Source organism: Bufo bufo, chromosome 7 (genome assembly GCF_905171765.1).
Source record: "Bufo bufo chromosome 7, aBufBuf1.1, whole genome shotgun sequence".
NCBI lineage: Eukaryota > Metazoa > Chordata > Amphibia > Anura > Bufonidae > Bufo > Bufo bufo.
In genome coordinates, this window is record NC_053395.1 from 69312284 (window position 1) to 69338941 (window position 26658).

The 26658-nt window shown below is 45.9% G+C and overlaps 1 protein-coding gene across 1 annotated transcript in view; it reads right to left on the reverse strand.

Moving 5' to 3' along the window:
• Positions 1-2298: 2298 nt before the first annotated feature.
• The window catches only part of LOC121008534 (lipopolysaccharide-induced tumor necrosis factor-alpha factor homolog), a 70414-nt gene continuing 46054 nt past the window's right edge, over positions 2299-26658 (reverse strand). Inside the window, exons 3-6 of the mRNA XM_040441150.1 lie at positions 17563-17646; positions 4866-4931; positions 4615-4765; positions 2299-2982 (exon numbers count right to left, since the gene is read on the reverse strand). Of these exons, the coding sequence (XP_040297084.1) occupies positions 2874-2982; positions 4615-4765; positions 4866-4931; positions 17563-17646 (410 nt within the window). The 3' untranslated portion in view covers positions 2299-2873. The remainder of the gene's footprint in view (positions 2983-4614; positions 4766-4865; positions 4932-17562; positions 17647-26658) is intronic.

Sequence of the window (26658 nt, forward strand, 5' to 3'; positions counted from 1 at the left end):
GGGCACAGGACCCCCCGGCACATTGACCCAAGGTGCCTGCTCAGTGATTTGAACAGGCACAGGGTTCCGATCACCGCCCGCCGCGCGGCGGTGATCGGAAATACACATGACGTACCGGTACGTCATGTGTCCTTAAGTACCGGGACAACATGCCGTACCGGTACGTCATGTGTCCGGAACAGGTTAAGGGCAAATACAACTTCTCTTTTTTCGATCCACTCCTGGTGTCTTCAAAAACTGCAACAAAAAACCTGAATGTGTCAGCACCCTAAGGAAGCATTCACACGACTGTATAAATGGATCCGCATCCATTCCGCAAATTTGCGGAATGGGTGCGGACCCATTCATTTCAATGGGGCGCAAAAGATGCGGACAGCACACCGTGTGCTGTCCGCATCTGTTGTTCCGTTCCGTGGCCCCGCAAAAAAGATAGAGCATGTCCTATTCTTGTCCGCGGTTGCAGACAAGAATAGGCATTCTCTATATAGCGCAGGCCATGTGCGGTCGGCAAAATGCAGAACGCACACGGCTGGTATCCGTGTTTTGCGGTCCGCAAAACACTTACGATCGTGTGAATGCTCCCTAAGAAGGACAAAGAAATAATAAAAAAAAAACAGCAGGTGGCACTATACAGATACATTTTATTGAATAAGTCAGTATACTAAATGTTTAATTACATACAATTACAAAAGTATTCAGATCCAGGTGCTGGTTTTAAAAAAAATGAAATATTTTCCATGGGACAACCCCTTTAAGAATCAACACTTTAGTAAATGAATTAATACAGATCTATTCATCAGTTCTAACGTAGAGAGTTCTAGCAAACTGTGATACAGTCAGTTCAGTTCCGGGAAGCTGCTGTTGGCCCAGGAGATGCGACCGACGCATGGACAGTGTCTCCTAGGCCGATCATGGTCATGTGCATGAGCCCTAAAACTTAATGTGCTGAGGTGATTCACAAGTCACAAGAGAAAATTCCTGTGGCATGCCCCTGGCATTGTACTACACATAACCTAGGACTAGTGTTGGGCGAACTTCTGTTATCAAGTTAAAAGGCTACTTTCACACTCGCGTTCGGTGCGGATCCGTCACGGATCTGCACAGACGGATCCGTTCAGATAATACAAAATGTCTGCATCCGTTCAGAACGGATCAGTTTGTATTATCTTTAACATAGCCAAGACGGATCCGTCTTGAACATCATTGAAAGTCAATGGAGGACGGATCCATTTTCTATTGTGCCAGATTGCATCATAGAAAACGGATCCGTCCCCATTGACTTACATTGTGTGCCAGGACGGATCCGTTTGGCTCAGTTTCATCAGACGGACACCAAAATGCTGCAAACAGCGTTTTGGTGTCCGCCTCCAAAGCGGAACGGAGGCAAACTGATGCATTCTGAGCGGATCCTTTTCCATTCAGAATGCATTAGGGCAAAACTGATCCGTTTTGGACCGCTTGTGAGAGCCCTGAACGGATCTCACAAACACTTCTTTTTCTTTTGAAAATCTTTTTATCGATTTTGAATAAAGAGCAACTTATACAACGACTTTAAAAGCTTGTATATTATAATATAGAAATATTGCAGTGCTTAAAGAAGCGTTAAGGAGTCCAATACAATGCAACGAAAGCACGGAACTCCGTAGTGCTTCTGTGCTTCCATTCCGCACCGCATCTCCGGACTCATTCAAGGTAATGCGTCCGCATCCGTGATGCGGAATGCGCGCGGCTGGTGCCCCGTGTATTGCGGAACCGCCGTATACGGCCCGCAATACGGCCGTAGGAGCACTACGGCCATGTGCAAGAAGCCTTGCATCAATTGAGAGCTCTATAAAACATGGCTTCAAAGAAAGCCTGGCACGAGGATGCTTCTTTTTGCATATAAAGAGACCTGTCGATCAAGCTAAGCCAAATGGGGGGAAAACTGAAGTTTAGAAACCCAGCAGACACTTCCGCATGCCCGGCTCTTTTTAAAACAGTTTTCTCTGAAATGTTGTAGAGTTGCAGTGTAACACATTATATGAGGAGATTTATCAAAACTGGTGTGAAGGGAAACTGGCTTAGTTGCCCATAGCAACCAATCAGATTCCACCTTTAATTTTTCAGTGCTCATTTGGAAAATGAAAGGACCACTCTGATTGGTTGCTATGATAAACTATATAAGTTTCCCTTTCCATCAATTTTGATAAATGTTCCCCCATAGTTCTTTGTACTAAAGGAGCCTGACGATATTTAATGAAGCTGGTGGTTAGGACAGCATGAATCTTCTGACAAGTTCCCATTAAAAACGGTGTTCTCTTGCATGTAAGGCACGAAAATGGTTGTATCCCAGGGCGGACACCGGCTGCTGTTCTGCAAAATTACTGCGGCTCGCTTTTCCAATGTGATAGGAAATGCGTCTTTGCCTTTACTCACCCCAGCAGTTATTAGGGCCTCTTATAACTCCCTGAACTTTAGGGCTCATGCACACGACCGTTGTTGTTTTGTGGTCCGCAAATTGAGGATCCGCAAAACTCAAATACCGGCCGTGTTCAATCCTAGTAGAACAATCCTATCCTTGTCTGTAATGCGGACAATAATAGGACATGTTCTATTTTCTTGCAAAATGGACATACGGAGACGGAATGCACACTGAGTCATTTTCGTGTTTTTTTTGCAGCCCCATTGATATGAATTCTGCATATGGGCCATCAAAAAATTGGAATGGACACGGACAAAAATACTGTACGTTTGTGTGCATGAGCCCTAAAGCAGTCTTCCATTTAATATGACATATTTTAATCTCACAGTTTAAGGCAATAATATCAAGCAGTGTGGGTTTATTGAAAGGAATTTTGGTTCCCTTAATGAGCAAGCGCAATTGTTTGCATTGCCTATAGACGCTTGTACTTGTAGATGAGATGTTGACAGTTGGGGCAGTAATGGTCCACGTCTTTGCAACTCTTGACACAGCAAGGTATTAAGAAGCAGCCCAACACACATCTAGAGGAAAGAAGATAAGGTGATCTTAAAAAACAAAGTATTTTCATTTAAATCCATATTTTAAATGTTTATTAGCAGTAACACTCAAGGTACTGTCCATGACCACAAATGGTGGATCTGCACAAGTAAGCCAAGATATAAGACCATAAAGTATAAGCCCCAGTACTGGGCGGTCAGGTGGAAGCTGCAGATGGAGGGGGGTCTCCCAGTACTGAACAGTGTTCCTTTCTGGAATTTGTGTTGTGGATCCAACAATGGTGGTAACCTGTGCCCAATAAAAATAAAAAAAAACCTGACCTGTCCGCAGTCCCACACTGCCCTCTGTTTCCAGATGCTTCTGGCTCCAGCTGGACCAAAAGTGGCCTGGGCCGGTAACCACTGTAGCTAATCCCTGGCCTCAGGGGCAGTGATGGTCAGTTCGCAGTGTTCACCAGCGAACACATGCGGGCTGCCATCTTTAGTAAGGTAGACTCACCCGTCCGGCAATGCACAGGTAAGCCCTTACTTGTGCCTGTGCCGTGAGCCGGTCTGAAATCAAATGCAGTCACCGGGAGCAGGCAGTTCCGAGAACAGCCCGATGAAGGCCCCCGGCGGCTGTTCTCGGAACTGCCTGCTCCCGGTGACCGCATTTGATTTCAGACCGGCTCCCGGCACAGGCACAGGTAAGGATTTACCTGTGCATCGCCGGACGGGTGAGTCTACCTTACTAAAGATGGCAGCTCGCATGTGTTCGCTGGCGAACACTGCGAACTGACCATCACTGCTCAGGGGTCACATGTAGTGATGAGTGAAGAGATCTTCGGATCCTAGATCCGAAGTCGCTTCGCTCAAAACTTCGGTTTAATGCTGTATAGAGATCCCCCTCTGTAGAGCATTAAAATGTACAGCCTCCGACGAGGTGAAGTCAGTTATTCCCGAAATCTTGCAAGACTTCAGTGAATAACTTTGGTATTTGATTTTTATACTGGAAAACCATTTTAAAACTTGGATCCGAACTCTGCTTTGGTTCCAATTGGTACCTTAACCTTAAACTCAAGAAGTAGTGTGTACGTCAGACAGGGGCTGGCTAGCCATAGACTCTACCAGGAAACTTCCTGGGGGGTACCCAGACATGTAGCGGCGCATGCACAGTTTGCTGCTAGAAACTCTGTGCTTGAGCCACTACTTGGGGCAATGGTGCAGGCGTGAGATTGACAGGGTCAGGCAAGATGTCCTACCCTGTCAGCCAAGGGGAAACCTCCAGCTCCTCGCTGCTCTGTAATAGCTCTGAGAAATTTATGAATAAATTGATGACTGGGTGGTTTCCTATTCAGCCTTCCATTATACAATCAGTGCTGACAATACCATACTGTGTAGGGACACACCCCTTAGAGAAGGGGAATGGTGACACCCAGTTGTCAATTTATTCATACATTTCCAGGAGGAGTAGCAGAGGAATGGCACAATGCAGAGTTCTTATGAAGGGTGTGTAAGAATTATTTCATGGAGAAAAAAAAAAGTATCATGACATGGCAGGAATGGTGACAAGGCCTCTTTAATAAAAACATACTAGCCACCAAGCCTGTCAGCCGTACTGCAACATATGTCATCACATCATTGTCTGTATGACATCATACTAAATATCTGACTTACCCAAAGAAGAACAAAAGGCAGCATAAGAGGGTGGTTAAGCAGCCGGACTTGTATTTGATGGTTGTTGTACATGGCTGGTTGCAGGCAGGGCACACAGCCAGTCCTGGGTTATCTGCCAAGTCCGTCTTGAAAATGACTTGAGGCGCAAAAACTATTTGTAAAATGTAAAATTTGTGATATTAACCGAAATCCGATTATTTTCATTATCAAGATTTCAGGTTTGTGTTTAGATTGGTGAAGCGCAGACTTACTTGGTTGTTGTTGGTATCCTGTGTCACTGTATGGAGGTGGTGGGGGAAATACTGCGGGATTCCAGCCTTTGACAGAAATACAAGGTGTTATTGGGGTTATCCCATGATTAATGTAAAAATGTATAGTAGATGACAATCTCTTTCTATGGATCCAGAGATCTCCCCAGTTCATTGCTCCAATTGCTCTGCTAGATTTACGGTGTATCAAGCTTTCAGATTGTGTGTACTATCTCAGGGGTGTGTCCTTTCTGCTGCAGCTGGTGGCAGTTGAAGGAGGGAATTGAGCATGTGCTTCCATCTCAGTGAGCAGGACAAAGAAATTACAAAAAGAGCAAACAGCAGGTGGCGCTATACAGATAGATTTCAGTGACTAACTCAGTGGCTATACTAAAACATTGCTCACAGAGGCACCGTATAGTGGCACGGAGTAAGGCTCTGTTCACATTAGTTTTATGTTGGACATTTGTTTTAAATGATTTCACATGTCACTATATACAGTGTTCAAGATGTGTGAATTTTATTCTATATTTTGTATATCTAGGACTGTAATGAGTTAAACTTTTTCTTCTCCAAGTGCCTCCCCCCCCCCTCTCTTTGTTTCAAGACTGTAGAAGAGAGGGGGGGGGGGGGGCAAAGTGCTCCGGGCAGTGTCTGATTCCTCATCTTTTTGCAGGTGTCCCATAGAGTGTGGTGGAGATGCGTAAGCCAATCATATGGCTTGATGATATATATTATTCACTGCCTATAGAGAAGCACCTCTTTGAAGTGTCACATATGACGTATGCAGTATTATTGTTAGATTGTCCGCCATTACAAAATGGCGATGGTAACGAGATGTTTACATTAGTTCACATTCCAAAGTGGTATTCACTGCGCAGATGCAGGTGTATTATCGCCTCTCTCTTATCTCTTCTTCCTTTTTGACCAATGAAACAATGTTGAAGCCTCAGTGAGGACTGCCCTCTTCTGAAGATGTATAATACGGCTTACCTGATTTAAATAAAGTTAGAGATTGCTTTGACCAACTTCTGTGTCAGTGTTCAGTCTCTCAGCCACGCGTGGATATTAACCCCTGGGGGGTACATTGATCTGGAACACCAGAGTGTATCTATAATGCCCTAATTTAGGGCTGCTTTAACACAGTATCTAAAGTACACTGCGTGCAGAATTATTAGGCAAATGAGTATTTTGACCACATCATCCTCTTTATGCATGTTGTCTTACTCCAAGCTGTATAGGCTCGAAAGCCTACTACCAATTAAGCATATTAGGTGATGTGCATCTCTGTAATGAGAAGGGGTGTGGTCTAATGACATCAACACCCTATATTAGGTGTGCATAATTATTAGGCAACTTCCTTTCCTTTGGCAAAATGGGTCAAAAGAAGGACTTGACAGGCTCAGAAAAGTCAAAAATAGTGAGATATCTTGCAGAGGGATGCAGCACTCTTAAAATTGCAAAGCTTCTGAAGCGTGATCATCGAACAATCAAGCGTTTCATTCAAAATAGTCAACAGGGTCGCAAGAAGCGTGTGGAAAAACCAAGGCGCAAAATAACTGCCCATGAACTGAGAAAAGTCAAGCGTGCAGCTGCCAAGATGCCACTTGCCACCAGTTTTGCCATATTTCAGAGCTGCAACATCACTGGAGTGCCCAAAAGCACAAGGTGTGCAATACTCAGAGACATGGCCAAGGTAAGAAAGGCTGAAAGACGACCACCACTGAACAAGACACACAAGCTGAAACGTCAAGACTGGGCCAAGAAATATCTCAAGACTGATTTTTCTAAGGTTTTATGGACTGATGAAATGAGAGTGAGTCTTGATGGGCCAGATGGATGGGCCCGTGGCTGGATTGGTAAAGGGCAGAGAGCTCCAGTCCGACTCAGACGCCAGCAAGGTGGAGGTGGAGTACTGGTTTGGGCTGGTATCATCAAAGATGAGCTTGTGGGGCCTTTTCGGGTTGAGGATGGAGTCAAGCTCAACTCCCAGTCCTACTGCCAGTTTCTGGAAGACACCTTCTTGAAGCAGTGGTACAGGAAGAAGTCTGCATCCTTCAAGAAAAACATGATTTTCATGCAGGACAATGCTCCATCACACGCGTCCAAGTACTCCACAGCGTGGCTGGCAAGAAAGGGTATAAAAGAAGAAAATCTAATGACATGGCCTCCTTGTTCACCTGATCTGAACCCCATTGAGAACCTGTGGTCCATCATCAAATGTGAGATTTACAAGGAGGGAAAACAGTACACCTCTCTGAACAGTGTCTGGGAGGCTGTGGTTGCTGCTGCACGCAATGTTGATGGTGAACAGATCAAAACACTGACAGAATCCATGGATGGCAGGCTTTTGAGTGTCCTTGCAAAGAAAGGTGGCTATATTGGTCACTGATTTGTTTTTGTTTTGTTTTTGAATGTCAGAAATGTATATTTGTGAATGTTGAGACGTTATATTGGTTTCACTGGTAAACATAAATAATTGAAATGGGTATATATTTGTTTTTTGTTAAGTTGCCTAATAATTATGCACAGTAATAGTCACCTGCACACACAGATATCCCCCTAAAATAGCTAAAACTAAAAACAAACTAAAAACTACTTCCAAAAAAAGTCAGCTTTGATATTAATGAGTTTTTTGGGTTCATTGAGAACATGGTTGTTGTTCAATAATAAAATTAATCCTCAAAAATACAACTTGCCTAATAATTCTGCACTCCCTGTATATAACAAAAAAATCTGCCTTTTCCCCCCTAACTTCACATAATCCCTTTAAGGCCTCATGCACACGGCTGTGGAACACATCTGTGAGCGGTCCGTGGTATCCCGGCCTGGCACCCTGCTGAGAGCAGGAGCGCACGGCGTCATTGGTTGCTATGACGCCGTGCGCTTTATGCCGCCGCTGCAGTAATACACTCGTATAGATCGGCCGTGTGCATGAAGCCTAAAGGAAAGCTTGTCAGCTTCTTTGCCGAACTTCATCAAGAAATTTGATTTGCTACGAATTACTTTTCATTGTATGGAGTGGACGCAATTATGGTAAATGGCGATTGCGCCTCCCCCCATCATTTAACCCCTCAGATGCCCTGTTCAACGCTGATCAGGTGGGTAATCCGGGGTTGAGAAAATAAAAAAATTAGACTCACCTCATCTGCTTGATCGCAGAGAATCCATCCGCTTCTGTCTTGATTGAAGAAAACCCACCAGAGGATTTGCATTGAGAGTGATGGCGTCACCGTGCTCGGCCAGTGTGATCACGTGTTGACATCTTCATGCTCGCCACAGGTCCTTTGGCAGGTTTTCTTCAATCAAGACAGAGCAGACGACGTCTCTGCGATCAAGTGGATGAGGTGAGTATCATTTTCAGCCACCATTTTAGGAAAAATGTATTTGTTAATATGAAGTGCAAGGAAATTCAGCTTCACAGCGAATTAAGTTTTTCCTAAACCGGATCGAATTCCGCTTTGGATGCTTTGATTTGCTTAACACTACTTGTCAAGAAGAAATTTAATATTGGCATTACATTTGACCATTCTATCCCTTTTTATATCGCACCTTCTGGCTGATGCATGTAGGGTCCTTCTGCATTTGCTGAGTATGGTGTAGCCATGAACTGTAAAGGGTATCCTGCCGTAGGGGCTATGCACAGTGAGAAATAATGGTGGATGTTAAAATATAATCACATACAAAACATTGCAATGGATAGGTTCATTTTTTTTCAATACAGAATAATTTTCTAAATATTTAATCTGAAGCTGTTAACATTGCCTATATAGTCCGAAAATGTAAAATCTACCATTTTTAAAACGTCTGTATTACATTTTTGCTGCTTTCAGTTATCACTTTAGCTCTTCGGGCTGATTGCTGCTGATGGATATTATTTTTGGGTTGTCTATAGAGATGTCGCGAACATAAAATTTTCCGTTCGCGAACGAAGAACGCAAATTTTCGCAAATGTTCGCAACCGGACGAACCGCCATAGACTTAAATAGGCAGGCAAATTTTAAAACCCACAGGGACTCTTTCTGGCCACAATAGTGATGGAAAAGTTGTTTCAAGGGGACTAACACCTGGACTGTGGCATGCCGGAGGGGGATCCATGGCAAAACTCCCATGGAAAATTACGTAGTTGACGCAGAGTCGGGTTTTAATCCATAAAGGGCATAAATCATCTAACATTCCTAAATTGCTTGGAATAACGTGCTTTAAAACATCAGGTATGATGTTGTATCGATCAGGTAGTGTAAGGGTTACACACGCTTCACAGTGACAGACCAAACTCCCCATTTAACACACCGCAAACAACCGCAAACAGTCCATTTGCACAACCGCAAACTCCCCATTTGCACAAGGTTGGATACCAAGCTAGCCATGTCCCGTTCCTTGTCCTCACTGACGTCATTGAAGGTCTCTTCCTCCACCCAGCCACGTACAACACCAAGGGTCCCCGAAAGGTGACAACAAGCCCCCTGGGACGCCTGCTGTGTTTGGTCTTCCACCTCCTCAAAGCCACCTTCCTCCTCTGACTCCTCTTCTTCAGACTCCTCTCTCTGCGTTATTATAAGGTGTGTTAAGTAGTACTATTCCTATCAATTTAATCCCTGTTACGTCCCCTATCAGGGGACGTGTATGGAATAGATTTTAGGACCCGGGAGATGGAAAAAGATGCTTGGTCGGTCCTCCTACTTCCAATTTGGGGCACTGCGCTTGCAATCTACTGTGCCAACAAATAGGAGTGATGTGTTAGTAGTACTATTCCTATCAGTTTAATCCCTGTTACGTCCACTAGTATTATTATTATTATTATTATAAGGTGTGTTAAGTAGTACTATTCCTATCAGTTTAATCCCTGTTACGTCCCCTATCAGGGGACGTGTATATGGAATAGATTTTAGGAACCGGGAGATGGAAAAAGATGCTTGGTCGGTCCTCCTACTTCCAATTTGGGGCACTGCGCGTGCAATCTACTGTGCCACCAGATAGGAGTGGTGTGTTAAGTAGTACTATTCCTATCAGTTTAATCCCTGTTACGTCCACTAGTATTATTATAAGGTGTGTTAAGTAGTACTATTCCTATCAGTTTAATCCCTGTTACGTCCCCTATCAGGGGACATGTATCTGAAATAGATTTTAGGAACCGGGAGATGGAAAAAGATGCTTGGTCGGTCCTCCTACTTCCAATTTGGGGCACTGCGCGTGCAATCTACTGTGCCACCAGATAGGAGTGGTGTGTTAAGTAGTACTATTCCTATTAGTTTAATCCCTGTTACGTCCCCTATCAGGGGACGTGTATATGGAATATATTTTAGGAACCGGGAGATGGAAAAAGATGCTTGGTCGGTCCTCCTACTTCCAATTTGGGGCACTGCGCGTGCAATCTACTGTGCCACCAGAGAGGAGTGGTGTGTTAAGTAGTACTATTCCTATCAGTTTAATCCCTGTTACGTCCCCTATCAGGGGACGTGTATATGGAATAGATTTTAGGAACCGGGAGATGGAAAAAGATGCTTGGTGGGTCATCCTACTTCCAATTTGGGGCACTGCGCGTGCAATCTACTGTGCCACCAGATAGGAGTGGTGTGCTAAGTAGTACTATTCCTATCAGTTTAATCCCTGTTACATCCCCTATCAGGGGACGTGTATGGAATAGATTTTAGACAACCGCAAAGAGTTGTCAATAATTGACACACTCATGACATAAATTTTATTCCTCTATGCGTCAATCTTGGTTTAGTGATGACTGTGCTTGTGTGCGCGTTTGGGAGAGTGCAGGCGATGGGGTTTTTTCAAAGCCTATGGTCGTGCTGAGGTAGATCAGTGACAGTTAAGTGACCCAGAAAACAATGATTCTGCAGTGTGGGCCCATTGTTGGCCTAGTAGGCTTTAATGATCACCTTAGATGATCACAAAGAAAATCAATGTTTTTTCTATGCAAAATTATCCAGCCGATCGCTTTTGGTCTGTTCACAATGAAGCAACGACCTTATCTGGGGTGTGCCAACATTGCCATTGCCAACACACTCATAGAGGTGGTCGCTTCATTGTGATACGCAAGCCCCTTCACCACAACAAGGTAACGATCACGAAGAGGAATTGACACATGTATGTGCCGTTTTTTTGTTTGTTTTGTTTTTGCAGCCACAGTGCAGCATCAGAGGCCAGAAAAATTTATATTTCCCAGGCAGAAAGTGCCCTAAAACATTGCGGCTTGAACCCTAGTTGGTGGCGGATAAGTCAGGCAAGTCATCCGGCATTCAGAGATAAAATACAGCAGCGTGTGGACCATTTTTAGCCCAAGACAGCTCATCTCATCAGGCCTTTTTTAGTCGAATGTATCACCCACTGTCAGTCCCTTCGGGATCCATGCCTCATTCATCTTAATAAAGGTGAGGTAATCTAGACTTTTTTGACCTAGGCGACTTCTCTTCTCAGTGACAATACCTCCTGCTGCGCTGAAGGTCCTTTCTGACAGGACACTTGAAGCGGGGAAGGCCAGAAATTCTATCGCAAATTGGGATAGCTCAGGCCACAGGTCAAGCCTGCACACCCAGTAGTCAAGGGGTTCATCGCTCCTCAGAGTGTCGATATCTGCAGTTAAGGCGAGGTAGTCTGCTACCTGTCGGTCGAGTCGTTCTCTGAGGGTGGACCCCGAAGGGCTGTTGCGATGCGTAGGACTTAAAAAGGTCCGCATGTCCTCCATCAACAACACGTCTGTAAAGCGTCCTGTCCTTGCCGGCGTGGTCGTGGTAAGAGGAGGTTTACTTTTACCTCTTCCCCTGTTAGATTCCCATTGTGCTGTGACATCACCCTTATACGCTGTGTAAAGCATACTTTTTAATTTATTTTGGAACTGCTGCATCCTTTCCGACTTGCGGTAATTCGGTAACATTTCAGGCACTTTCTGCTTATACCGGGGGTCTAGTAGCGTGGCCACCCAGTACAGGTCGTTCTCCTTCAGCCTTTTTATACGAGGGTCCCTCAACAGGCACGACAGCATGAAAGACCCCATTTGCACAAGGTTGGATGCCGAGCTACTCATGTCCCGTTCCTCGTCCTCAGTGATCTCACTGAAGGTATGTTCTTCCCCCCAGCCATGTACAACACCACGGGTACCAGATAGGTGACAACGAGCACCCTGGGATGCCTGCTGTGGTTGGTCTTCCTCCTCCTCCTCCTCAAAGCCACATTCCTCCTCTGACTCCTCTTCCAGCGTTGCCGCAGGTCCAGCAAGCGATGCTGATGAGGCTGTTTCTGGTGGTGATGGTGACCACAACTCTTCCTCTTCCTCTTCACGCTCATCTACGCCTGATCCAGCACTCTTCGCAGGGCACGCTCCAGGAAGAAAACAAATGGGATGATGTCGCTGATGGTGCCTTCGGTGCGACTGACTAGGTTTGTCACCTCCTCAAAAGGACGCATGAGCCTACAGGCATTGCGCATGAGCGTCCAGTAACGTGGCAAAAAAATTCCCAGCTCCGCAGAGGCTGTCCTAGCACCCCGGTCATACAAATACTTGTTGACGGCTTTTTCTTGTTGGAGCAGGCGGTCGAACATTAGGAGTGTTGAATTCCAACGTGCCTGGCTGTCGCAAATCAAGCACCTCACTGGCATGTTGTTTCGCAGCTGGATATCTGAAAAGTGCGCCATGGCCGTGTAGGAATGCCTGAAATGGCCACACAGCTTCCTGGCCTGCTTGAGGAAGTAAGCCTGGGTACTTACAGGGAGTGCAGAATTATTAGGCAAGTTGTATTTTTGAGGATTAATTTTATTATTGAACAACAACCATGTTCTCAATGAACCCAAAAAACTCATTAATATCAAAGCTGAATATTTTTGGAAGTAGTTTTTAGTTTGTTTTTAGTTTTAGCTATTTTAGGGGGATATCTGTGTGTGCAGGTGACTATTACTGTGCATAATTATTAGGCAACTTAACAAAAAACAAATATATACCCATTTCAATTATTTATTTTTACCAGTGAAACCAATATAACATCTCAACATTCACAAATATACATTTATGACATTCAAAAACAAAACAAAAACAAATCAGTGACCAATATAGCCACCTTTCTTTGCAAGGACACTCAAAAGCCTGCCATCCATGGATTCTGTCAGTGTTTTGATCTGTTCACCATCAACATTGCGTGCAGCAGCAACCACAGCCTCCCAGACACTGTTCAGAGAGGTGTACTGTTTTCCCTCCTTGTAAATCTCACATTTGATGATGGACCACAGGTTCTCAATGGGGTTCAGATCAGGTGAACAAGGAGGCCATGTCATTAGATTTTCTTCTTTTATACCCTTTCTTGCCAGCCACGCTGTGGAGTACTTGGACGCGTGTGATGGAGCATTGTCCTGCATAAAATTCATGTTTTTCTTGAAGGATGCAGACTTCTTCCTGTACCACTGCTTGAAGAAGGTGTCTTCCAGAAACTGGCAGTAGGACTGGGAGTTGAGCTTGACTCCATCCTCAACCCGAAAAGGCCCCACAAGCTCATCTTTGATGATACCAGCCCAAACCAGTACTCCACCTCCACCTTGCTGGCGTCTGAGTCGGACTGGAGCTCTCTGCCCTTTACCAATCCAGCAACGGGCCCATCCATCTGGCCCATCAAGACGCACTCATTTCATCAGTCCATAAAACCTTAGAAAAATCAGTCTTGAGATATTTCTTGGCCCAGTCTTGACGTTTCAGCTTGTGTGTCTTGTTCAGTGGTGGTCGTCTTTCAGCCTTTCTTACCTTGGCCATGTCTCTGAGTATTGCACACCTTGTGCTTTTGGGCACTCCAGTGATGTTGCAGCTCTGAAATATGGCCAAACTGGTGGCAAGTGGCATCTTGGCAGCTGCACGCTTGACTTTTCTCAGTTCATGGGCAGTTATTTTGCGCCTTGGTTTTTCCACACGCTTCTTGCGACCCTGTTGACTATTTTGAATGAAACGCTTGATTGTTCGATGATCACGCTTCAGAAGCTTTGCAATTTTAAGAGTGCTGCATCCCTCTGCAAGATATCTCACTATTTTTGACTTTTCTGAGCCTGTCAAGTCCTTCTTTTGACCCATTTTGCCAAAGGAAATAATAATTATGCACACCTAATATAGGGTGTTGATGTCATTAGACCACACCCCTTCTCATTACAGAGATGCACATCACCTAATATGCTTAATTGGTAGTAGGCTTTCGAGCCTATACAGCTTGGAGTAAGACAACATGCATAAAGAGGATGATGTGGTCAAAATACTCATTTGCCTAATAATTCTGCACGCAGTGTATGCACAAAGCGTTGTATGATCAGATTACTCACATGTGCCATGCACAGCACATGTGTCAACTTGCCCAAATTCAATGCGGCCAACAAATTGCTTCCGTTGTCACACACCACTTTGCCGATCTCCAGTTGGTGCAGAGTCAGCCACTGATCCACCTGTGCGTTCAGGGCGGACAGGAGTGCTGGTCCGGTGTGACTCTCTGCTTTCAGGCAAGTCAACCCCAAGACGGCGTGACACTGTCGTATCTGGGATGTGAAATAGCCCCTGGGAGCTGGGGGGGTGCCGTTGATGTGGAGCAAGACGCAGCAGCAGAAGAGGACTCAGCCGAGGAGGTTATGGAAGAGGATGGAGTAGGAGGAGTAGAGGAGTTGGCAGTAGGCCTGCCTGCAAGTCGTGGCGGTGTCACCAACTCCTCTGCAGAGCCACGCATTCCATGCTTGGCAGCCGTCAGCAGGTTTACCCAATGCACAGTGTAGGTGATATACCTGCCCTGACTGTGCTTTGCAGACCAGGTATCAGTGGTCAGATGGACCCTTGCCCCAACACTGTGTGCCAGACATGCCATTACTTCCTTTTGCACAATCGAGTACAGGTTGGGGATTGCCTTTTGTGCAAAGAAATTTCGGTGTCCCAATAGCTACAAATTTTTGGAAGGCCTCAGACTCCACCAGCTTGTATGGTAAAAGCTGGCGGGCTAAGAGTTCCGACAAGCCAGCTGTCAGACGCCGGGCAAGGGGGTGACTTTGTGACATTGACTTCTTACGCTCAAACATGTCATTGACAGACACCTGACTGTGGGCAGATGAGCAGGAACTGCTCAAGGCGAGAGACTGAGTGGCGGATGGTTGAGAGGGGGCAAGGAGGACAGCAGTGGTTGACGTGGCTGAAGATGCTGGACCAGGAGGAGGATGGCGGCTTTGAGTTTGTGTGCTGCTTGTACTCATGTGTTGATCCCATAGGCGTTTGTGATGTGCGATCATGTGCCTTCGCAAAGCAGTTGTACCTAGGTGGGTGTTGGACTTCCCACGACAGTTTCTTTTGGCACAGGTTGCAAATGGCATCTCTGTTGTCAGAGGCAGACACACACAAAAAATGCCACACTGCTGAGCTCTGCAATGACGGCATTCTGGTAGTGGCAACAGCATGTGTTGATTGGCGTGCTGTCTGGCTGACCCCGGGTGCCGATGCATGCTGTCTGACTGTGCCACTAGCTCCTTGCGACGACCTCCCCCTGCTTCCAACTCGTCTCCTCCTCCTCTCTGTCTCCCCATCTGAACTTTCCCCCTGTTCTTCTTCTCTTCGAGCGGGCACCCACGTGACATTCACGGACACATCGTCATCATCAACCTCTTCACTTGTATCTGAAAACTCAGCAAAGGAAGCAGCAGCGGGTACAACATCATCATCATCATCACACCGTACGTCCATGTGTGTAATGCTGCCTGACTAAGACATATCCCTGTTATCTACATCCTCTGGCAATAATGGTTGCGCATCACTCATTTCTTCCAACTGATATGTAAATAACTTTTCTGACAGATCAAGTGAAGCGGCTGTGGTGCTAATGTTGGTGGTGGCACCAGGCGGGCGAGTGGTAACTTGAGAGGTGCCCGAAGCTGAGCTGGAGGAGGATGGTGCGTCAAGGTTCCGAGCGGAAGCTGTAGGAGATTGGGTGTCCTGTGTTAGCCAGTCAACTATGTCCTCAGAACTTTTCGAGTTCAGGGTACGTGGCCTCTGAACACTGGGCATTATTCTAGGGCCAAAGGGAATCACAGCACCATGACCACGACAGCCCCTGTGGGGTGGCCTGCCTCTGCCTGTCATTTTTTTTAGATTAGTTTAGTTGTACTATGCGTGCAAGTTACTGTGACACAAGATATGAGTTGCGCTGGTGACACTATGCACTTGCAGCTGGGCCTTAAACACACAAACACGTGCAGGCTACTGACTGCTATTTATTCACAGTCAAAATTGTTGTTTTTCTTTAAATATAATCTACTGTGACACCAAATAGGAGTTGCGCTAGTGACACTATGCACTTGCAGGGCATGAAACACACACGCGCGTGCAGGCAACTGACTGCTATTATATTACAAATATTAAAAAGTTTTTTTTTTTTTTTTTTTTTTGTTTTTTTTTAATGCAAGCTACTGTGACACCATATATGAGTGATGGCACTGGGCAAGTGGGCACAGTATACGCTGTGAGCCTGACACACACGCTGGCAGGCAGGCAACTGCAATTAGATTACACAGAAAAAAAAGAAAAGAAAAGCAGACTGATGTTCTAGCCCTAAAAAGGGCTTTTTGGGGTGCTGTCCTTACAGCAGAGATCAGATGAGTTCTTCAGGACTGTAGTGGACACTGAATACACTTGCCTAGCTATCGATTTCCCTATTAAATCAGCAGCAGCTACACTGTCCCTCCTCTCACTAAGAATGCAGCTTCCGAATGAATCTAAAATGGATGCTGTCCAGGAGGTGGGAGGGTCTGGGAGGGAGGGTCTGCTGCTGATTGGCTGGAATGTGTCTGCTGACTGTGAGGTACAGGGTCAAAGTTTACTCAATGATGACGAATAGGGGGCTGACGAACATCGCATATGTTCACCCGCCACGGCGAACGTGAACAAGCTATGTTCGCCGGCGAATAGTTCGGGACATCTCTAGTTGTCTATATTACACTTGCTTTATGTACTGTACTGAATGAGCTGTTTAGAGAAGCTTTTAGAACACCTTGATACCTCCACAGCCTGGCTGTTTTAGGACATCCTGGCTTTGTAACATGTGACTGCCGAGCACAGCTCTGGGGATTGTATAAGGCCTCATGCACGCGGCCGTTGTTTTGGTCCACATCCAAATTTGATTTGTTGCGAATTACTTTGTCACTAATTGCTTTTCATTGTATGGAGTGGACGCAATGATGATAAATGGCGATTGCGCCTCCCCATCATTTAACCCCTCAGATGCCCTGTTTAACACTGATCAGGTGGTTAATCCGGGGTTGAGGAAAAAAAAAAATTAGACTCACCTCATCTGCTTGATCGCGGAGAATCCATCCGCTTCTGTCTTGATTGAAGAAAACCCGCCAGAGGATTTGCATTGAGCGTGATGGCGTCACTGTGCTTGGCCAGTGTGATCACGTGTTGACATCTTCATGCTCGCCACAGGTCCTTTGGCAGGTTTTCTTCAATCAAGACAGAGCAGACGACGTCTCTGCGATCAAGTGGATGAGGTGAGTATCATTTTCAGCCACCATTTTAGGAAAAATTGATTTGTTAATATGAAGTGCAAGGAAATTCGGCTTCACAGCGAATGAAGTTTTTCCTAAAACGGATCGAATTCCGCTTTGGATGCTTTGATTCGCTTAACACTACTTGTCAAGAAGAAATTTAATATTGGCATTACATTTGACCATTCTATCCCTTTTTATATCGCACCTTCTGGCTGATGCATGTAGGGTCCTTCTGCATTTGCTGAGTATGGTGGAGCCATGATCTGTGAAGGGTATCCTGCCGCAGGGGCTATGCACAGTGAGAAATAATGGTGGATGTTAAAATATAATCACATACAAAACATTGCAATGGATAGGTTCATTTTTTTTCAATACAAAATAATTTCTGAATATTTAATCTGAAGCTGTTAACATTGCCTATATAGTCAGAAAATGTCAAATCTACCATTTTTAAAACATGTGTGTATAACATTTTTGCTGCTTTCAGTTATCACTTTAGCTCTTCAGGCTGATTGCTGCTGATGGATATTATTTTTGGGTTGTCTATATTACACTTGCTTTATGTACTGTACTGAATGAGCTGTTTAGAGAAGCTTTTAGAACACCTTGATACCTCCACAGCCTGGCTGTTTTAGGACATCCTGGCTTTGTAACATGTGACTGCCCAGCACAGCTCTGGGGATTTTATAAGGCCTCATGCACGCGGCCGTTGTTTTGGTCCACATCCGAGCCGCAGTTTTGGCAGCTCGGATGCGGACCCATTCACTTCATTGGGGCCGCAAAAGATGCAGACAGCACTCCGTGTGCTGTCCGCATCCGTTGCTCCATTCCGTAGCCCCGCAAAAAAAATATAACCTTTCCTATTCTTGTCCGCGCTTTGCGGACAAGAATAGGCAGTTATATTAAAGGCTGTCCATGCCGTTTTGCAAATTGCGGAATGCGCACGGATGCCATCCGTGTTTTGCGAATCTGCGATTTGCGGACGTCAAAACACACCACAGTCGTGTGCATGAGGCCTAAAGCTTATATTAGACGCGCAGATCATTGCTAATGTACAAATGCTCGTAATCGATGTTCTGGCAGTGTAATATTGCCGCCAATTATCGGGCAACTGGAATCTTTCAGCAGGTTTACAAATCATCGTTTGCCGGTGGCAGATCGGGCTGTCTAATCACAATCTGCTGCCAGCAAACAATATTTTAGTATGGGGACAAACGATGGCATTAGTGATCGCTTCTTCCCATACTGTGGAGGAGATCCCTGCATGTAATAGCAGCGGTGTCCTCCGCTCACGAGCAGGCGATTGCCGGGAAGGAACGCTTCCTGCCTGACAAATCGCCTGGATGATCTGCACGTCTAATATAAGCTTAAGAGGGCTGAAATAGTGTGCAACCCCTCATAAACATTGTATCCATTAGATTTAAAACTGTTGGGTTGCTGTTGACCTTTTTGCAGGAAACAATCCACCTAAAAGTTGATGAATTTTTATGTGACTGAAACACGCCAAATTACTAAACAGTTACATTCCGTTACATACTCCGTCCTCAACATTGAAATTGCAACACTAAGAAGGAAAAGTTGTGGCATTATGGAAATTACAGGATGAATAGACATGTTAATAATTTGCAAATGATAAAAAAAAGGAAACCAAACATTCAAAACATCTCCATTTATTCAGTATCGAGTATGAGCACCATCTGTAAAATACATGCACTTACCGGTACATGCCATGTCATGTAATCATTGATGTTATTAATGGTTGTCTGTGGAATGCCACACTGAATGCACTTATGCACGCAAATTATCGAATTTATACTGCTGATATACCGCTGCTCCCAGACATTGCAGGCCATGGTAGCATGAGTAACATGTGGCCTGGTGCTGTCCTGTTGAACAGTGACTCCTGGGACACTTTGGAGGAATGGCTGTACCGCTGGTTCCTACCATACATCATGCTGCCCCACACCATAATCCTGGGTGTAGGACCAGTGTGACATTCCCTTGTGAAGGCCTTTTCATGGCATTATTTGCTTAGGCTTCAGACCAGTCTCCAGTTATCATCACCACCAAGACAAAAGCGGGAATCATCACTAAAGAGGACAGACCCCCATTCTAGGCTTCAATGATGTCTTGCTGTGCACAATCATAGCCTTTGAGAGTGGTGGTGTAAGGTCAATGGAACATCTGTAGCTGGACTTCTGGCTCATAGTCCAGTTTCGTGCAAATACTTTTTGTTGGTTTGTGTAGACACTGTTTGCCGCCCTAGGCTTGAGATGTGATGTCCAATTTCACTTGCAGTACTACACACCATTCTTCTAATCACATGATCCATCCGTGGAGAGGTTCACCTCTGTGCACCTCTTGTTGTCAGTCCAGTTCGTTGTCGCTCTCCCAACCACCGAGACATGCAACACTGAACAGTGCTGACATCTCAGCCTACGCAGGTAGCGATCTGCCAGAGTGATATACCAAGGTCACTCACTTCAAAGACTCTGTCCCTCTCAGTTTGCGACAAGTGGTGACAAGTGGCCATAACTAGCTCGTTGATGAACAGGAGGCATTGCAAAGCCTCCCACACAACTTGATCTGATTTTTGAGGCTTCATGTTGCTAAAAAACTTTGCTTTAAATCTAGCTTTTATGCCACATGCCATAGATTGGAGCTAGGTGCTTGGAAATTTGATTATTTGTAGATCTTAGCAACTCCTTAAACTTTCTGGATTTGCATAACCTTACTACTTGTCCTTCTTGGTCTTGCAGTTTCAAAGTGGATGAGTGTATCGACTTGCACTTAAAGGTGTTGTCCACTTTTTTTTTATATTGATGACCTATCCATTGAAGTGAATGGGAATTGCGTAGTTGTAATTATACCTGCTCACCGCTACAAAAGTTGCATCAAAGCGCAGGTAAACAGTGAAGAGAAGGCAGTGCTTGTACGAATGCTGGCTTCTCTTCAAACAGCTGATTGGTTGGGGGTGCTGAGAGTCAGACCCCTGCAGATCTGACATTGATGACCTATCTTGAGAATAGGCCATCAATATAAAAGATGCAGACAACCCCTTTAAGTGTGCTATATACTTGCAATGATGTTGATACATCATATTATTTATATGATGTGCTAGATATGTGCTGTGTGGGTGTTACATTGCTGAGGAAGCACTGACACGAAAGCAGGTGTTGCACTAAGGCTACATGCACACGACCGTTGTTTTGGTCCACATCTGAGCCGCAGTTTTTGCGGCTCGGATGCGGACCCATTCACTTTAATGGGGCCACAAAAGATGCGGACAGCACTCCGTGTGCTGTCTGCATCCGTTGCTTCGTTCCGTAGCCCCGCAAAAAAATAATAACATGTACGATATTTTGTCCGTTTTGCGGACAATAATAGGCATTTCTACAATGGGCCGCCCGTTCCATTCCGCAAATTGCGGAAGGCACACGGGCGGCTTCTGTTTTTTGCGGATCCGCGGTTTGCGGACAGCAAAAAACGGAACGGTCGTGTGCATGAGGCCTAACAAGGATAAAATGCCCTGTGTGCATTGGCCCAGGACATAAAGTGCCTTGCAAAAGTATTCACCCCCCTTGACTTTTTTTGTATTTTGGAACATTACAGCTCAATGTTCAATGTTTTGTTAATCTGAATTTTATGTGATGGATCAGAACACAATAGTCTAAGTTGGTGAAGTGAAATTAGAAAAATATATAAATAAAACTATTGTTCAGAAATAGAAAACAGAAAAGTGGCATGTGCGTATGTATTCACCCCCTTTGTTAGGAAGCCCATAAAAAGCTCTGGTGCAACCAATTAACTTCAGAAGTCACATAATTAGTGAAATGTCTACCTGTGTGCAACCTAAGTGTCACATGATCTGTCATTACATATACACACCTTTTTTTAAAGGCCCCAGAGGCTGCAACACGTAAGCAAGAGGCATCACTAACCAAACACTGCCATGAAGACCAAGGAACTCTCCAAACAAGTAAGGGACAATGTTGTTGAGAAGTCGGGGTTAGGTTATAAAAAAATATCCAAATTTTTTATGATCCCCAGGAGCACCATCAAATCTATCATAACCAAATGGAAAGAACATGGCACAACAGCGAACCTGCCAAGAGACGGCCGCCCACCAAAACTCATGGACTGGGCAAGGAGGGCATTAATCAGAGAGGCAGCATAGAGACCTAAGGTAACCCTGGAGGAGCTGCAGAATTCAACAGCAGAGACTGGAAGATCTGTACATAGGATGACAATAAGCCGTACGCTCCATAGAGTTGGGCTTTATGGCAGAGTGGCCAGAAGAAAGCCATTACTTTCCGCTAAAAACAAAAAGGCACGTTGTGAGTTTGCGAAAAGGCATGTGGGAGACTCCCAAAATGTATGGAGGAAGGTGCTCTGGTCTAATGAGACTAAAATTTAACTTTTCGGCCATCAAAGAAAACGCTATGTCTGGCGCAAACCCAACACATCACATCACCCAAAGAACACCATCCCCACAGTGAAAAATGGTGGTGGCAGCATCATGCTGTGGGGATGTTTTTCGGCAGCCGGGACTGGGAAACTGGTCAGAGTTGAGGGAAAGATGGATGGTGCTAAATACAGGGATATTCTTGAGCAAAACCTGTGCGTAATTTGAGGCTAGGACGGAGGTTCACCTTCCAGCAGGACAATGACCCCAAACACACTGCTAAATCAACACTTGAGTGGTTTAAGGGGAAACATGTAAATGTGTTGGAATGGCCTAGTCAAAGCCCAGATCTCAATCCAGTAGAAAATATGTGGTCAGACTTAAAGATTGCTGTTCACAAGTGCAAATCATCCAACTTGAAGGAGCTGGAGCAGTTTTGCAAGGAGGAATGGGCAAAAAGCCCAGTGGTAAAGATGTGGCAAGCTCATAGAGACTTATCCAAAGCGACTTTGTCCCAGTGGCGTAGGGATCTCCATAGCAACCATAGCAGTGGCTATGGGGCCCTACGCCACTGGGGGCCCGTCCGGGCCGCCTTCTGTCGATTTTTTATTTTTTTTACACACACTACAAACAGCAGCCAGGCCCGAGCCGCGGACCGCCCGCCCACTACACTAGTGTAGTGGGCGGGGAGCGGGCGGTCCACGGCTCAGGCTTGGCTGGGGAGGAGTCAGGACACGCAGGGCCGGGCCGACACAGAGGCTGGGGAGGCTCCAGCCAGGCCACTGAGTAAGGAAGATCCGATCATATTCTAACCCCCAGGCGTTCCCATGGTGACGGGGACGCTTGCCTGGGGGTTAGAATATACCATCGGATCTGAGTTTTCAAACTCAAATCCGATGGTATATTCTAACCCCCAGGCGTTCCCATGGTGACAGGGACGCTTGCCTGGGGGTTAGAATATACAGGGCCACGCCGCTCACAGGAGGACATTTATAAACTAATTAGTAACTTGAACTTTAATCATTGACAGTGCTGAATGGTGATCTCTTTACTTGCATTGGATACCTTAGCTCTGTCTTAGCTCCGGTAACGGTAACAGCAGGCAGTGCGGGGGGCGGCGCTCACTCACTGACGTCACACGCCTGCTCCTCCCATTAGGCGGCGCAGGCGCGTGACGTCAGTGAGTGAGCGCCGCCCGCCCGCACTGCCTGCTGTACCGTTACCAGAGCTAAGGTATCCAATGCAAGAGATCAGCATTCAGCACTGTCAATGATTAAAGTTCAAGTTACTAATTAGTTTATAAATGTGCTCCTGTGAGCGTCGGGGAGGGGGATCTGTGGATGGCACTATTTAGGGGAGGGGGATCTGTGGATGGCACTGTTTAGGGGAGGGGGATCTGTGGATGGCACTATTTAGGGGAGGGGGATCTGTGGATGGCACCATTTAGGGGAGGGGGATCTGTGGATGGCACCGTTTAGGGGAGGGGGATCTGTGGATGGCACTATTTAGGGGAGGGGGATCTGTGGATGGCACTATTTATGGGAGGGGGATCTGTGGATGGCACTATTTAGGGGAGAGGGATCTGTGGATGGCACTATTTAGGGGAGGGGGATCTGTGGATGGCACTATTTAGGGGAGGGGGATCTGTGGATGGCATTATTTAGGGGAGGGGAATCTGTGGATGGCACTGGGGGGGGGCCATAAAATTATTTTTGCTATGGGGCCCATGCATTTCTAGCTACGCCCCTGCTTTGTCCTATTTGTTGTTTGCTTCACAATAAAAAATAAAATCTGTAAATTAAATGATGCAAATCCTCAAAAAATCCATGTTAATTCCAGGTTGTGAGGAACAAAAATACAAAAAAATTCAAGGGGGGTGAATACATTTGCAAGGCACTGTAGCTGACTAAGGCCTCATGCACACGACCGTATTTTTTTACGGTCCGCAAAACGGGGTTCCGTTTTTCCGTGATCCGTGACCGTTTTTTCATCCGTGGGTCTTCCTTGATTTTTGGAGGATCCACGGACATGAAAAAAAAGTCGTTTTGGTGTCCGCCTGGCCGTGCGGAGCCAAACGGATCCGTCCTGAATTACAATGCAAGTCAATGGGGACGGATCCGTTTGACGTTGACACAATATGGTGCAATTTCAAACGGATCCGTCCCCCATTGACTTTCAATGTAAAGTCAGGAGTTAATATACCATCGGATCGGAGTTTTCTCCAATCCGATGGTATATTTTAACTTGAAGCGTCCCCATCACCATGGGAACGCCTCTATGTTAGAATATACCGTCGGATTTGAATTACATCGTGAAACTCAAATCCGACAGTATATTCTAACACAGAGGCGTTCCCATGGTGATGGGGACGCTTCAGGTTAGAATATACTAAAAGAACTGTGTACATGTGTCACGAGGGTATCAAGAGCCACGTCTGACTCCGTTATACCCGGGGTCAGGAAGTCGCAGCTGGTGGCTGCGCGCTCTATATCTAAAGATCACGTTGTTTCTTAGTGATTGTTTTCTGTGTTTGCCTTGCTATCCTTTTTGTCTCACTCAGGGATCCGTAGCTTCTCCTCCTCAGCTGTTTCTTGTCTGCCACTCCCAACCTCCTTATATTCTCCCCTCACACTTCTCTAGTTGTCAGTTATAGAGCTTCCTGCCTGGACATCTATACTGACCCACTGGAGTTGTGAATCCTGGTTGTCGTTCCAGAGTGCTACCCTCCGGATCCCTGTTGGGCTTCTTGTTGTCTCCTGTTGTCGCCCACCTGGGATTATATGTTGAGTTTGTATTGTCTGTCCTTCCCTTGGTGTTTTCCTTTAGAGCTAGTGGTGCGGACTAGTGTTCCCACCGCCCTGTTCACTATCTAGGGCTCAGCTCAGGGAAAGCCAGGGCTTTAGGCACGTGATCGGCGTACGGGTGAGGAACCCGTCTAGGGACGTCAGGGCAGCCAGGTGCCAGCCGCAAGGTGAGTCAGGGGTCACCACCTTCCCTCTTACTTGGGCAGGGCCTTCCTCGTTCCCTCCCTCTGTGTCACGTATGTGATAGTCACGCCGACCGTGATATTATAACTGGCCTTTACTTTTTGAGAAAAAAAAAATATATATATAATTTTTTTTTGTTGTTTTTTTTTCTCTACTTAGAATCCAATATGGATCCTATTGCTGCCTTGGCAAAACAGCTTCAAGGCCTGTCTTTGGAGGTGGCAGGATTGAAGGCGTCTGTTCTCCAACAACAGCAGCAAATTCAGCAGACCGCACCACCAGCGGTTGCTATGGGTAACCAGGTTGTTACAGAACCCAAGGTTGCTCTTCCTGACAGATTTTCTGGGGGAAGGGACAAATTTGCGACGTTCCGTGAGGCCTGCAAATTATATTTTAAGTTGCGCCCTTACTCCTCAGGTAATGAAGAACAGCGGGTAGGGATTGTCATTTCCCTGCTTCAGGGGGATCCGCAATCCTGGGCGTTCTCGTTACCCCCTGGTTCTCCGGCTCTTCGGTCAGTGGAGGGATTTTTTGGGGCTTTGGATCTCATATATGATGACCCTGACCGAGTCGCCCTGGCTGAGTCGAAGTTACGGAGACTCCTACAGGGAGATCGGTCAGCAGAGGAATATTGCTCAGAGTTCCGTAGGTGGGCTACGGATACTCAGTGGAACGACCCGGCTCTCAGGAGTCAGTTCTGCTCTGGGTTATCTGAAAGGGTTAAGGATGCACTGGCGCTGTATGAGACCCCCCTTTCCCTTGATGCTGTTATGTCCCTCTCTATCAGAATAGATAGACGTCTTAGGGAGAGATCGAAAATTCCTGAGCAATTAGTTACCTCTCCCAAGCAACAGTCAGCCTGTACTGACTTAGACGAGCCTATGCAGCTAGGCGGAACTTCTCGTCAGGTCCGTCCTCCCGAGGTTCGCCGTAGGGGGGGGGGCTTGTTTTTTCTGTGGGGGGAAGGGTCATTTCATTAATGTCTGTCCCTCCTTTCTCAAAAACAAAAGACCGTCGGAAAACTACTAACCCCAGGCTGTGCGGAGGATGTCAGCCGGGGGGTATAAGTTTCCTCCATACGAACATTTGTGTTACCAGCGGTCATTGTTTTTGGTGTTAAGACGGAGTCTATTTCTTTTTTTCTAGACAGTGGAGCAGGGGTAAACTTGATTGATGCCCATTTTGCCCGCACTATGGGTCTGTCTCTCTGTACGCTGCAGAGACCTATTCCCGTATTCGCTATAGATTCTGCTCCTCTGTCTCAGAGAAACCTCACCCACATTGTTCATAATTTACACCTTCGGGTAGGGGACCACCATAATGAGTGTCTTTCATGTTACGTTCTGGAGGGCCTTCCCTCTCCGATGGTATTGGGTCTTCCCTGGTTGGTAGCGCACAATCCAGTGGTGGATTGGCAGGCCAGGGAGATATTGGAGTGGAGTGAGCATTGCAGAGAGAATTGCTTAAATAACAATTGCTTAATCGCCTCCATAGCTTCCCTACCTACATTTATTTCGGACTTTGAGGACGTTTTTTCTGAAAAGGGTTGTCAGAAGCTACCACCTCATCGTCCTTATGATTGCCTGGTTAACCTGATTCCCGGTGCAAAATTACCCAAGTCCAGGTTGTATAATCTTTCGGGTCCCGAGAGACAAGCCATGAAAGATTATATCTCCGAGAGTCTGGCTAAGGGACACATCAGACCCTCTTCTTCACCCGTGGCTGCAGGGTTTTTCTTTGTTAAAAAGAAAGATGGGGGCCTGCGTCCTTGCCTAGATTTCCGTGAGTTAAACCAGATAACCATCCGAGACCCATGCCCTCTTCCTCTCATTCCTGACCTTTTTAATCAGATTGCGGGTGCTAGGTGGTTCTCCAAACTTGATCTTAGGGGGGCCTACAATCTGATTCG